The sequence below is a fragment of the Oenanthe melanoleuca genome, chromosome 2, assembly GCF_029582105.1.
Source record: "Oenanthe melanoleuca isolate GR-GAL-2019-014 chromosome 2, OMel1.0, whole genome shotgun sequence".
NCBI lineage: Eukaryota > Metazoa > Chordata > Aves > Passeriformes > Muscicapidae > Oenanthe > Oenanthe melanoleuca.
In genome coordinates this window covers 129,122,485-129,137,616 of record NC_079335.1, presented here as the reverse complement: position 1 = coordinate 129,137,616, position 15,132 = coordinate 129,122,485, and the positions used below count along the sequence as shown (strand labels likewise).

The window sequence follows — 15,132 nt, the reverse complement described above, 5'->3', positions numbered from 1 at the left end:
CATAAATACAGTAGGATCCAGCAGCATATACTCTTTGCAGACATAGACCAGGAAAAATGCTTGCCTTACTAACTCATCCAAAGGGCAAGCAGAACTGTGTATTCCCATACATACCAGGAAACTATTTTATCTCTAGTCACCTCTGTGGGAAGCAGGTGTTGTTTTTCTCATTTTCACAGTTTTGTGCAAAGCTCTCCCAGCTATTTCCTATTTCCTCCTGAAAATGGCAATGACTTTCTTTATCACAAGGAATTGGGTATTACAGGACTTATAGTAACTTAAGGAACTGTTATTTGAAGGCTGTTATCTCTGGGCCTCACAAAGTGTTCAAATGACATAAATTGTAAAATATACTTTTGGTTTACTTAATTTTAAACTCTATTTTAAATAAGCTATGGATGGGAGTTTTGTGTTTGGTTATTTTTGGTGGTTTGGTTTGGTTTGGTTTGTTTTTAACCAGTCCTTGATTAAGACACCTTATGTCTGTATGACATTACTTGGTTAAGAAAGGGAAAGCCATACATTTTTCAGGTATCTTTCTATTTCTGTAATTGGTAAGAGTTCTTTACCAGCTTAGCCAAAGGTGTAGAATAATATGTGGAATAATGTGTGTCCATCCAGCAGAGGAGTGCTGGGGAAAAATTGAACTCTCAGGAGGAAATCTTACCAGACATGACCCATGTTTTAAATAGCCATTGTTAAAATATCCAAAATAAGTGTGCCTAGAGGAAGGGGGTACTTTCATTCTAAGTAACATTTTTAGTTAGAAGTCTTTTATTGCTTGATGGATATCTAGAAGAATGTAAATAATAGAAGTAATTCAAGTGTGTTCTCAAGCTGCTCAGGCGTGGACACATCCTGGTGCAGAAATCTATTCCACTTATTTCAGGTATTTTCTTCCCTTGCAGAGATTTTTAGTGTAGCCTCATCTTTTTGTCAGCCAGAGACCATAAGCATATGGAGTGAGTGAGAAAGGGCCAAGGAAGGAATCTTTTCCCCAATACATACATTTGGTAGAAGCTCCTCTTCTCCTCCATATGCTTCTTCAGTGAGGTCTGTTAGTGCCATGTGCCCTCTTGTGGCTTGGGGAAAGGTGTTTCCATTCCTCAGGATGAATGATGCATGTCTTAAAAGATGCAGAATGATAAACTGTCCCCTGAGGCGAACCTTGCTACTGTGTACAATGGAAGAAAAGCTGAGAAGGGTCTAGGCAGCACATTGTCAAACAAAATCACAACAAAAAAGAAATAATATATTTTCAAAAAGTATGTCAGTTATTTTATATCTCTGCACCAAGAATTACAATGTAAGACAGCCATTTATTGTACATGCTTGGATTTAACAAGAAGCAGTTCTGCATACTAGAAGAATCATTACTGAAATAAAACCCAATGGCAAGATCATCTTCTGTTCTATCTTTATTATTAATTTAAACTGCAGAAAAATAGAGGTATTTGCAGAATACTAGAATAGTGCAAGGCCATAAGAAATGGCATAATTCAAAAATTCATGCTGGAGGTAAAAATTAAATGAGCCTCTTCAAATTTTTCGCAATTTTCTATTTTTTTTTTCTATGAACAAAAAATACTTAGCACACAGATGCAGGTATCATAACAGGTTTTACATGAATGAAAAAATAGTATCATAAACCATGAAGCTGGAAGCCTGAAATGAGCAGTGTGTCATAGGTTGGACTCAATGATCTCAAAGGTCTTTTCCAGCCTAGTTGATTCTGTGATTCCCATCATAGTCTAGATACCACTGAAGTAACACACAGGGAAAAACAATTTAAAGTAATGAGTAATTGTTTCTCCTGTGTGTAAAAAGGGGGAATTTCTACACTAAGCTAAATGAAGTAATTTTCACATAGTAAATATCTGTCAAACTTTCCCCTTAACACCTCTGGAGCCAACTTTTCAGCCATTCCCATTTATATGAAAAACCCATATACACTCTCCAGACTAAACAACTCTGTAACACTTCGGAAGGAATTCTGAAATATGTATGTGTGTATTTATATAAATCCATGGACTGTGTATTTGAGAAGAAAGGAGACTATTGTCTGGGTAGAAAAACACAAAGCTGGGGTAAGATTTCACTGGTTTATAGCTTGGTTTTTGGTATTTGGATTACATGGGCATTTGGTCAGGCTACATCTCTGAATGTGTGTCTTTTTCTTGAATATCCACAGTTGCTTCTGATCCACTCATTCTGGTCGAAATATGTGGCAGGTTTTGTCTTTTCCTCCTCAAGCAGAAATAAATTATACTTCCAGCTCCAACTATAGAAAGGGCTAAAAGAACGAACAGCCACATGATGCCAGCAGAAAATACTTTCTCCGTTTTCTCTTCTGTAAGGATATACAGTGGAATTAACTTTGAGGTTAAAAGATTTCAGAATCTGGTAATAAATGAGACTTCTATAATGAGAAAGCAAAAAAATTCAATATGGATGTAGCTTTTCAGTTCAACATGTGCTTTGGATTGTTTTGGGGGTTTTTATACAAACACAAAAAAAAAATCTGATCAAAGCCCAATATTAAAATTAAAAGCATAAAAGTAAATCAGTATTTACTTCAGGATAACCTCTATGTCCTATATTGAGATCCAGAATAAAAATTTATGGACTTTTTTTTTTTTTTTAAACACTCTCAGAACAAATACTGAGAACTATGGAATTGTATTCCTGTTTTATTTTAGCATGCTCTTATTCTACTTAAAACGAAGAATGCTTACCTGTATTTTCTGTTAACATCTCTTTGTTTTCAGGAGCTTTTGAAAGAAAAAAAAAAGTTTATTCTGAATGCTTTAAAAAAAAAAAAAGTATTTCAAAGTTTCTAAGTACCAGTGTTTCTGACAATTCCCTATGAATTAATGTGTTGGTGATAATCACTCTCCCAGAAAGATGGAGCTAAACCTGTGTAAAACTCTAGTAGGATGATTGGCTTTCATCCTAAGAACATCTGACTTCCTCAGTCATGATACCCAAAGCAACATGTAGAGACAGGTTTCTGTTATTTCAAAAAGTGTTTTCATACACATTTATTTCTGAGAAACTCCCCATAGGATCCTTAGTCATTTTAAGGTGTTTCCTGACAGGAGGTCTTGAGTGTTAGTGATGCACTGTGAGAATTTTACTTGAGCTGAAAAGAGTTTTCTATTGTGGGCCATCTGTCAGAGATAACCATTCCATGTGGATGTGGTTCCTGTGGTAATTGCTCTTCCTGAACTTAGCAGGTAATACAGAGGTGAACAGAAATATGAAGTTTAACCAAACAAAATGTCCATGTTCTGGACTACTTTGATTTAATCTCAGTTGGTAATTAGATTTCTGCATTTTCTTACAGATGATAATTTTTCTATCAGGATAATACCTGTATTTTTTAAAATATGATTCTATCATACTGTAGATAAAGAGTGACACAAGAATTTTTGTATTGATATTCCTGTAATCCATCGGATCCGTGGTCAGTAAGGAAAGGAATCATCTTTTCCAGCATTTCTACAAGACAGTTTGCATTGCACTCATCAGAACAAGATTTTGTTTGAGAGTACATTCAGCTGAAATTAGACAAAGTGTGGCTTTTGAGTTTATCTTTTGCCTAAACTCAAGGGTCTGAAGTATTTCTGATGGCTGCACAGGGCTGATGGTAGCTCTGGAGGACACTGGGGGGATGCAGCCTTCTGAGAAGGCAGACAGAAGCCATGTGGGGCTTGTCAGTATTTAGCAGCCACATCCTGCCATTAGAGTCAATTGGTTTTGCACACAGACTTAGAGTATTTTACATTTCTGTGTTGTACGATGCAAATACATTATTAGAAATTATTAACCTTGACATATTAGAAATACCACTTACTTTTAATTTTTTTACAGATATATCCTTTTTTGAAAGAACAGACGTTGGTGTTCCAGAAGCCAGACAATGCACATAGCTCTCCACAGTCTTTAAACCTTTTATTTGATGGTTCTCCCACTTGCCAGTTGACAAAATCCATTGCAGATTTATCTGTCCATACCCACTGTCCTAATATTAAAAAATAACATATATGTATAAAATACGTGGGTTTAGACAGATAGAACGAGTTGTAATGGAGAAAACAAAAATTTATAGCATGAATAGCTAGTTAAATATTTCAATTATAATTTTAAGCACATTTAAGCATACTTTGAAATAAAGTTTTGTATCATTTATATATATGTATGTACTTTTAAGTGTACAAAGTTGATTTCTTTTTAACATAATGTGTAATTTCATTTGATAGGGTAACATATGATGAAAGATATTACCTCTGTCACCTTTCTTTAGCCCTACCCAAAAGTTCAGTGATTTTCCATGGAGTATCTTAATGGTTTCTGACAGAAAGTTTGTTTCACTATAGTCTCCTACTGATACCAAATCAGCACCTGAAAAAATAGTAAGAAACACATAACAATTCGCATTTTCTTAGAGCTCAAGTCAGTAAACAAAAATTATTCAAAAGGATATAAGAGACACCAACTCTTATGTATTATTCACTAGTCTTGTTGTAGGTATTATACCACTGTATGGTTTTTTTTTTAAGCATGACTGTGTGTTAAATCGATGCAAATCTGCATAAAGATGTAGATTTTCTGAAATTTTCTTGGTCTTTTAAGTCTTTGCTATTTTAGAGAAGAACAATTACTCTCCTGCAATACTTTTTGACAGGCCTGACCACATCCCAGATTGTGGTGCTAGTAAGCTGTAACAGGTACATGTGGTGGAGTCACCACCATGCCTGTGCTGTTACAGCTCTCATCAGAGGCTGGCCAGCAGTTTTGGCAGTGCCTGATGATAACAGGTTAGGCAGGATGTGTCAGCAGATGGAGGTTGCAGTCCAGAAGATGTTCAGAAGTTGATTTATAATTGCCATATACCCGGCATTGCAAATACACAAAGCTGTGTTGGGAACACAAGGAAATGATCACCTTCCGGGCCTGGCCAGTGGATAACTAGAAGGAAAAAGTGTAGGAATTTAGAACATGGAGCAGTGTCCAATTGTAACCTTTCATCCTGGTTGTTGGTGTAATGTTTACTTTTTGTAGCAATTATGTGATTTGTCTTTCTCCAAAACCACTCCAGTAATTCTGTTGTCTTACAGCTGTAGAGCAAAATGCCTTTACAAAGCTATTTTTTCTGTTTACTCAGTTATAGGTCAATGTTTTCAGATCTATGAGGAAGTGCCTTTAGAAATGTTATTCTTACAATGAAATATGTGTTGCATTACACCAGCTCTCAGAAATGTGGAGCAAAGTGTCTTTTCCCTTCCCTGGTGAAGGTACTGCAATTCTTTCCATGGGAGCAGCATGAAAAGAAGCGTTCCAGAGCAGGAACTGCATGACTGGATGTGTTTTACTGGTTCATGAAAGATAAACAGCTCCTTCATCTCATTTGTTTTCCAGCCACTGAGATCCACTGAATGAGCTGTGCCCTGGAACTAGCACACACAGCTACCCTATGACTTTGTGTGCCCCAGATTGCACTGCATGTGGAGTCCCTTTTCTTGGGGAAGGGAAAGGCGGTCCTGCAGCCTGTGCCTCAGTGGATCTGTAAAATTATTTATTTCCCTACCTAATTATTTTTTGCCATAAAACTAACAGTAATTTAATATTTTTGAGGTACTCATATTTCACCTGATATTTGAGATACGAGATGCTGCAGTCTCTGACAAAGGTTACGTTTATTGTGCAAAAGCATGCTCAGGAAAGCAACTGGAAAAAAAGCGTTAAATGTGAAGTTTTAAAGTATTTTGAGGTTTGATTAGCAATATTATCCATTATTTTATGTGTTTAATTACATCATCAATCTTTCTAAGACTAAACACTCACCTAGTCGGGCACATTCCTCATGAGCTTGAGACCAACTTCTTTTCCTGGTGGCCTCAAAGTAATAGCAGTGACTGGAGAAAGGTATCCAAGACTTGTGTCCTCTTGATTCAGGGCATTTTCCAGGAAGTTGTGGGGGTTTAGAAGGGGCCATTTCTGATAAGAGATCAGGTAGTTGGAGTCCAGCTATTTTATATAATTTGTCAGTTCCTATTATATAAGTATGACAAAACTAAATGACTGTCTCAGTTTGTAGTCTAAGAGGAAATGTAGCCTGTTCTAAGAAGAGCTTGAATACGATTTCTGTTTGAGACAATCTTTTCCTCCTATTTATCAATGTGATTTGACAGTATCAAAACCTTATAAAACCTTACAGTAGAAACTGTGATTGTGAATGAAAGTGTTGGTATAACTAAGCATTTATTAAACTGCATCCTGAATGCATTCCATAGGGACTGATATAGTAAGAAGATTTTGAATGGGTAGATAAAAGCAGATGGAATGTAAATTATATATTCTGCAAAAATACTTTTTCTTCCTGTAAGTCTTCTACAGTCTGTTTCTTTCCCTGATTAGCAATACTCAGCTCTCAAATGAGAATTCCAGAATCATAAAGTGGAAAGAGAAGTTATATATGAATTCTGAGGATTTTTGTGAAATTAAAACATCTTAGGATGTAATTTGGCATGTAATTTTAAATTTGCTAATGATTCAAAATCTTCCACAAAGCTGAAAAATTCAAGAATATAGCTACATTTTAAAATCATATTTATACTTATTTCCATATAAATTATACAAGTTTGTGCTTGAATGGGTTTCCAAGGGTTATTTACTTCATCTTTGTCCTCACAGATGACATGGAGCTGATATGTTGTTTTTAACAGATATTAGTCCTGACTGTTCTTAGCAAGCTGTAGCAACGGAGATTTGCTGATCTGTCCAGTGTATTTATTAAAGACTTCTGTACTGATAAAATTAGAAGGTTTTCCTTGCTGTATTTAAGTCTTTTACCCTTTCCAACTCATATCAGACATATGGAAAAATCAAATTCCATCCCTTAAGGCTAATTTTTTAAATATTTAGTATTGATAATATGGTTTCTCATGGTCTTTGATTTCTTAGTCTTTTGTCCGACTCCAATATTTTATTTAAATTATTGTTACCTGGTTATCTGAAAGCTCTAGTTGACCAAGAAGCTTTTCAAACTTTGGTACCCAAACTGGATACAGAATTTCATACACTGCCTATAAAAACAGATCTTATAGCAAGTGAATTACTTTTCCTAATAGAATGAATAGTTTTAAAAAGTGACTATTCAATCCTTTGTTTCTTAGGCTTTTGGTAATTACTATGAATCAATTAACTTTTGGAAAGAATTCATGTCAATATTTAGAGCTAGTTAGGTTATCACATCTTCCTGTATACTGGTGTCTTAACAAAGTATTTTTCCAGTGATTTATTGCACTATACAGCCTCTAGTCAAGACACATATATGGAGTTACTCACCATCTGATTTTTTACAGACAGAAAATAATTTTTCCTCGCAAGAAGCTGTCTTCCAGGTGCCATCAGTGTCTAGGTAGACACATGCTAATGTCTGTTTTGGTTCTTCACTGGCCCACTTGCTGTAAACTAAACTCCAGCCGTCAATCCATTGATATTTGCCATGGGTCTGGAAGTAAAATCTATATGATAATTTCATGTTTGCTTATGGTGACATAGCTACTATCCAAGATCCTCAAGAGGATTCTCATGTAACTAGTATAGAGTCATCTGCTTGCTAGTGCCCCTTCCTTCTTAGCTTGTATATGCTAACTGACTAAAATGCACAGTGCCTGTCATCCACAAATGTGAATGCCTCCAAAAAGTATCTAACATTCATTCAGAGTATTTTTCAAACTTTGGGAAATGGAAGAGAAAACAAAAAGGGGATATGAGAGAAGGCATAAGACTAGGAGCAGATCAGACATCATGTTGGTATGACCACCCAGACTCTGCATGGGGAATGGGAGTGTGTGTGGGAGTGTTCTTAAGCAGCTCTGATCACCGCTGCTTTTGTTGTAGTTATCGTGACTGTGATTCATGATCAAGAGTGTAGCATGTCAAAACACACCTACCATCCAAATGTTCACCCTCTCCTGTCATACAACTGATGTAGACATCTCACAAACAGAAAGGATTATTTTTCCATAATATTATAACTTGTAATGGGAGCAATTACACCAATTGCATTTTCAGATTAAAAAAATACAGCCATTGGTCAAAATGTTCCATATTATATAGCCTCCATATTCCTTTTACTAATATTTACCCCAGTTTCTGTTCACAGCTGCAGTTTGCTATTGCTACCATAAATAAGACCAGTCTAGTAAAATATGTGAGCATAAACATACACATAAAAATCATTCCTCTTCAAGTGTCAGGTGTGTGACCTCTGATACCTTTTCACTGATCACTGAGACACATAAACACATGGCAGGAGAGCAGGATGTATATTGTGCCTGGAATTACTTTTAGACTAAAATCAACACAAAATTTAGGAAATTTTACAATTTATATCTGAGATACCTTAAATTCTCCAAACAACACACTAAGCTGTTGTATACTGGTTTTATAGGAACATTTCTTTGTGCTAAAGGAAATCTTTCCTGTATGAGTCTTATCTGAAGATTTCCATTGCATTGATGTAACAGGCTGTTTTCAGCACTACAGAAATCCCAGTGGGCAACAAGATGAGACCATAAAGTAAAATCAGGTCCTGTGTCAGCTTGAGTGCTTGTACATATTTGTTCTTACCATGTTGCTGTTAAGACCAATCCACAGAGGCTCTCCATATTCCATTGCAAGTAGGAACAACAGTGCCTGGCTATGGGGGTCTAAAATGCTGGCAAGTTCTGAGCCATTGTTATTGCAATTTTGGTGTGCTTCCTCCCAGTTCATTTTGGAATGAGTGGCAGAATAGCTAATCCCATTAGAATGGTCAACAGCAAAGTCCAGCACTGTTGCTGGTGATTTAAAGAGTTTAGGATCTGTAGAAAAAAGGAAAAAAACAAAAACACCTCACGAGCAGTTAAATCTGGAGTCACATATTTGACTTGAGCAATTGAGTAACATCATTATTTACAAACCTAATATAAAAATACTAATGGAATGGAGCATCTCCTTCTTAACTATTTATAATTAAATATAACATCAGAGCAACAGTTCTATTTTCAATCTCTAACAATTTTGAATCAGTAAATGCAGAGAATTTCATATTGCAGAGGTAAATTTACCCCATCATCCAGAAATATCACACCTGCCCTTCCTTTTTTAAAGATACTCTTTGCAGCTTAATGACTATCAGGTTTACATGGGTAAGTGTTAAACTGACTAGTTTTGATACCCTATAGATCATTATGAACATACGTGATTAAAATGTTTGTGGGCTTCATCTGTTCAGTTACACTTTTAAAAATAAAATAATTTTCCTATATTCTGCTATGTTTTCTCAAAAATATTGCTAAGTAACATTGGGAGGCAGGATGGGCCTTTAGGTTTTACTGATCCTTTACCTAAAAACCAAAAGAAAATAGAACAAAACCAATACCAAACTGAAATAAAGTATGTTAAACAAGAAAATTCGTTTTAATCCTTGTGTTACCATTTTCAAGATTAACAATACAGAACTCACCACTGTCCTTCTGGCATATATACCCTCTGTAACTATAACACTCCTCATTATTCCATTTTCCTGTGTCATCAGCAGGACCTCTCTTCAGAGAAACACAATCAAACTGTTGGAAGTAAGGGAAAGAATGTACATACATATTAGAAGTTATAAATAAGAGTACTATGACTGAGTAGTTTCAGGTTTGGTTTTTTTTAGTTCTGATGGAGACTACTACAACTGAGTAGATTCAGGTTTGTTTTTTTTTTAGTTCTGATGTTTTAGAGTGTGTTACCACTCTAGAAATACCTTTCATTCATCCTTCTCTGTTCCTTCTGACCTCCCCTGTGGTGGCCAGCTCCCCTGTTGTACTCTCTTCAGCTCAGCCTGCTTGTTCATTTAGTTATTTTCCAGGAGAAATACTTGAAAAATATTATTATTTGCAAGAACTTTCTTCCACATTATCTATCCCAACTTATGAGGGACTATCAGTAAGGTTTTGAATAAGAATGAAATGGAGATCTTGCTTTGTATTTCACTTGCAATAACAGCTATAAATAGTGGTGATTCTTGACAAAATCACCTAGATTACAGTCCTTGGCAGAGCTCTCATCACTTCTAGCTCTTAGAATTTCTCTTTCAGCTATATGAGATCAGCTTAAATTTGAAATGTCCAATTTATTACAAGCTGCAATCTCCTCTGCTAAGCTGCCATGGGATAATTGTTGGGCCTTTGGGCCTTTGAAAAGGATCCTCTGAAGGAGAGAGCTGTTAATGTCTTGAAGGTGAAGGAAAATTTAGGATGCACCTTTACACTTTTTTTCCCTGCTTGGCATTTTCTAGCATTATTAGAGCTGCAGTGGAGCTATGGATGTGCAGTGTCATTTTATATCTTCCTACATTTTTTGACCAATGGCTACATGGGCAAGAACAACACGAATTGGCTCAGGTGTAGATTAAGCTGGTTGTCCAGATCCCTGGTTTCTCCAAAGGTATGGATACCAAAATGATGTGAGAATGGACAGTGAGTGGAATGGCATACTGTGAAGGGCAAGTTTGGAAAGCAAGATATAGAAATAAATAGAAGATAGGCAATGTGGGTGTGCAAATCAGTCTCTATTGGCATGATTATGTAGATTGCTATTTTATTTATAGCATCATGAAATTTAATTTCAGTGCTAGCAGTGGAGAGGGTTTGATGGGCTTAGAAAGTAGTTGACATTTGCTGGCCCTTAGTAATTCAATTACAGTTTTAAAAGGGGAAGAAGTTAAAATACTGAACCCTTTCCTCTAGCATCCTCTTCTCCTTCCTTAATAGACAAGAAAATAATTGTGTGTTAACTTCTAAAATTCTAATGTTGCATTTATATTCTCTGAAAAATTAACAAGTTACTATGAAAAATAAAGCTTTATTCAGTATATCCAATCTTTATTTAATCTGTCCATTGCTGCAATTTTGCCAAATACTTTGACAAAATTGCAGCAATGACATTTTATGCCCTGAGATAGCTAGAATTGTCAGACATTGAAAGGTTTTATGTCTAGTGCCTGTGTAAAGATAGATGGCCACCCAATGGAGAAGGCTGGGGCAATGTCTGTAGTGAAGTGAACTGCTTACTGGAAGTGGTTTTGCTCCTCAGATTTAAACTTGTTAGTTAACACTGAGCAATTATTTACCTGTTGCAGATATCGTCCACCTTCTGGATGCAGACTGTCATACAAAACATGTTCTACAAGTTGTGGGGAATCCTTAGCCCAGTTTGTATATGACACAGCACTTCCATCAGACCAAACAAAGTTGAGTTCACTGAGAATATCATTCAAGCCAATCCAAAGATCATTTGAAGCATCCTTCAAATGGTAAGTGAGAAAAGCTAGAGAAAAAAAGCCAGACAAAATTAATGTGTCATGTGATCAGTCAAAACATCAACTCATAAACAAATACTTAACTATTTCTTTCGTTAAAGTCTTGTAAAAGAGTTTTAATTATATTTGATCAGAAATTTACCTGAGTCAAATATTTCAAAGTTATGCCAAGCCCTTGCCCGTGAAAAGTCTCAAATTATGTGGGAACAATGAAGCAAGATTGGAAAGAGGAAAGAAACAAAAAAAGCCTGTCTGACCAACATGATATCTAATGAGTTCACTTATTTCATCTGTCAGGATAAGCCACTTGACTGATGGAAATATGTGGCTATGCACAGCTGCAAAGAGAAGCCAGAGAACACAGGTGAAAACATTCCTTTCTCTGACATTCTACTAAACTTAGTTGCAGAATTTAGACAGAGGAAAAGAAGCATATCCCATTCTATTTATGGCAAAAAACAGACCCTGCATTCTGGTTTTTTTCTCTGTGCCTAAAGCTACAAATGCTAGATTTGGATTTTTAATTTTATCCTAATTCATGCCTATAAATAATGTAAGACATTTCCATGAAACATGAGGAAGCAATCCTTGGCATCACTAGCATGCCCCAAACAGATTGTTCAGTTCTAAAAATATTTCGTTCCATGGCCATAAAACCAATGTTGAACATACAAATTATAAAAAGCATATATTTACATACTGACACTTGCCTTCTTTGCAGGAAATGTCCACTACATACAGAATAAAGGCTCTCTATTACCTAAGGGGTTGATGTACTATACCTTGAACTTGTTCATTAGGTATGCTTGCCAAGTTTCCTCCAAGGCTCATGCAAACTCTTCTTCCAGTACTCCAGAAATCATAGCCAGAGCCAAAAAATTTGTAGCACTAGGGCAAAAATAAGTATAGACTGTTAGAATGACAGCACAAAGAATTTAGGTATGAATTACACTAGTTTAAGTAAAAATCAGCCTAACTCAGATCCCCAAAATATTTTTTCAAAGTTAATTTGGATCTGGAGTCTAGCCAAAACCATTTACAAGTGTTAATTTTGCTCTCTGTCTTTCTGCAAGGGACTGAGAATGCCACAACAAAGCTCAAATAGCTATTTACAAATCATGGTAGGAGCCTGATGAGAATCTAATGTTTTAACTAACTTGGAGATTTCAAGAAGCCATACACCCCCACAAGTAAAAGACAAAGAAGTGCTGATTCTATAGGAAAGACCCAGCACAGGTGTGGAATTTTCTGAAAAAACCTTTTTGGCCTAGTGTCTATGGTCAGAGTACCCTTGTGTGTATTCAGCCTTCTTCATTGTACAGCTCTTTAATTAATGGAAGTATATAATTACTTAAAAAGTGTGTACCATCACATTGCCAACACATATTCACTAACAGGTTTGATAATTAAGTGTGCCTCATGTGCCTTCTCCATATTTGCTGCTCACCCTCTGCTCTGTTCCATGCCAGTAGCACAGTCAGAGAATTATCTTGCAAGGTTTGTGGGAAATAAGAACTTTGATGACTGTAACCTGGCATGGTGTCACCTGGTATGATATCCATGGGTGCCTTTGTAACAGTACTGTATATATTAGGAAATAGAACTCTCACTTATTACTCACACCAAGTTTGTCCCTTTTGGGAAGAGGCAAACATTACATTGAAGCCTGTTTGGAAAAAAAATTGCCTTATTTCTGATTTGTTCCATCTCAAATGACTTTGATTTTGTTCTATGCCTGGTGCTTTCAGATTAGTTCAATTCTTCAAGTTTTTGAAACATATACACAATGTAACAGTTTTCCAAGGTGACCACTTCTCAAGAAAACAATTAAAATTTGTAAATCCACCATTTTGCAGTAATTAGCCAATGGGCTCATTTTTTAATGCAACTGAAAAATGATGACTTAGAGACAAAAGGCCTCTTGTACATCTTGCAGTACCTTCCCAAGCAGTAATATCATTGTGCTACCATGAAAGTATCATACCTGATTTTTAAACAAAATCCAACCTGCAGGACATCCTCCAGGAGCTGAAGGTGCTGCTGAAGGGAGGGTTGCATTTATAAAACTTCTGTGCCTCTCACAGATATAGCCATTGGAAAAACCACAGTTGACATCATTCCACAAGCCTGAAATCAGTTGAAGTTTAGGTACTAAGACACTTAATAAGATTGAAATTTGTAGGAAAGTGAACTGGTTTCTCTGCTTTTAAGTTCAAGAAGCAATTTGCCTGAGAATGTGGGAAAACCTGCATTAGCTCAACTCTACCTCCCATTATCACTGTATCCAGGGGCACTTTGGTCCTGCTGTGACTGGGGGAGAAGTGGCCAAGTGAGATGCCCTCTCAGTGGAACCCTCCCAAACAGCTTTGTTGAACTGAAAGGCAGGAGTGCAGAATGTGAAACTCCATGTATTTTCTATGTTTCTATGTTCTTGCTAGCTATTTTCTTATTATTAAAAAAATCTCTCATTATTCAAAAATATATTATAAAAAATAATATTTTAAAATTCAAATATTCTCTAGTAAGAAAAAAAATTAAAATAACTGTTATTGATTTATAATTATTTTTTTAACATTGCTGCTGATTCAAATAGCATATTTTCTTTGTGCAGCTGAAACATCAGTGATCAAATTGCTGCTGCATTCCTAGTTAAAATCAGTATTCCACTTTTGTGGATGATATTGCCCCTGAAGATACCTCAGATATAATGATTCTTAATTATGCATATTTTTCAAAATGGATAGGACATTTTTAATACTAGAAGAGCAGTGTCCATAAAATTAGTTTAAAAACCAGAGTTGTGTAACTCACCATCTTTTTTATATAAAACCACGCAATTTTCTTGAGCTTGTGCAAAGTTGGGCTCACCCGGTGCCCAGGCTGCATAGTGCACTGGCCTTCCACTCATCCAACTGAAAAATAGAAGTGGGTGCTGAGACAAGTCCATGAAACAGCTGAGAAAAATCTTCCTTAACATATTGAAAATATTTTTTTTTAAATTACGGGTGCATATCAAGTCAAAGACAAAACTGCCTTTGTTCTTAACATATATTATCGACATATTCATGGCATTCAAAAATTCCACTTAGAACTGTGTTTGTACAATGCAGTTAACCAAGGGAGAGCACACATTTCAACATGCATTACCACTCTCTGAATCTGCATTTAACTCCTTTGCAGTAATTCCTCCAGAAGGAACTCCAGCCCTACAATACTCCCACAACTGCTCTTTATGGATCTTAATGTAGCATATTTACCTACCTGAACTGTTGATCAGCATTCTGGATTAATCCTATGAGATATGAGTTCAGTTTGCCATGTTTTAAGATCTAAACATAAAAATAGATTTTAAATTAGTGTTTTCTAATATTTATTAGTCATCTAATAAAAAAGAAAGTGTAAATTTTGTGCTGTGGAAGCAAAGGAATTAATACATATTTTTAAATGCTTGTGCACAGTCACCTGAAATACCAAACAACTTATAGTTTTGCTTTATTATTTTTATTGATACATTTCCATTTGTGCCTGAATTACTGGTATGTTCAAAGCTTTCAAAGTTCTGTTCTCAATTTTAAAAGAAAAAGTCAAAGAAGACTTGAGGAAAACAGTATAACTTTTTTTTATACTTTCCAAGTTTTAAGAAGCTATGTAATTCTTGTGTCTCAAGCTGAGTTCTTCTCCTGTCTTCTCCACAATAAAAGCAAACATCTAATAGTGTGATTCAGGTGTTTGTGTGCCTATGTTGGTATTAGCAAACCAAACAGGATTTTGGC

At 35.8% G+C, this 15,132-nt stretch overlaps 1 protein-coding gene across 3 annotated transcripts in view; it reads right to left on the bottom strand.

Moving 5' to 3' along the window:
- Positions 1–1,238: 1,238 nt before the first annotated feature.
- The window catches only part of LOC130249626 (macrophage mannose receptor 1-like), a 34,513-nt gene continuing 20,619 nt past the window's right edge, over positions 1,239–15,132 (bottom strand). For all 3 annotated transcript variants that reach the window (XM_056484577.1, XM_056484578.1, XM_056484579.1), the window contains 13 exons: positions 14,621–14,688; positions 14,171–14,271; positions 13,344–13,486; positions 12,142–12,247; positions 11,171–11,367; positions 9,518–9,620; positions 8,641–8,873; positions 7,351–7,516; positions 5,848–6,000; positions 4,288–4,404; positions 3,857–4,024; positions 2,736–2,771; positions 1,239–2,350 (listed from right to left, as the gene is read on the bottom strand). In XM_056484577.1, coding sequence (XP_056340552.1) covers positions 2,151–2,350; positions 2,736–2,771; positions 3,857–4,024; positions 4,288–4,404; positions 5,848–6,000; positions 7,351–7,516; positions 8,641–8,873; positions 9,518–9,620; positions 11,171–11,367; positions 12,142–12,247; positions 13,344–13,486; positions 14,171–14,271; positions 14,621–14,688 — 1,791 coding nt within the window. In that variant the 3' untranslated portion in view covers positions 1,239–2,150. The remainder of the gene's footprint in view (positions 2,351–2,735; positions 2,772–3,856; positions 4,025–4,287; positions 4,405–5,847; positions 6,001–7,350; positions 7,517–8,640; positions 8,874–9,517; positions 9,621–11,170; positions 11,368–12,141; positions 12,248–13,343; positions 13,487–14,170; positions 14,272–14,620; positions 14,689–15,132) is intronic.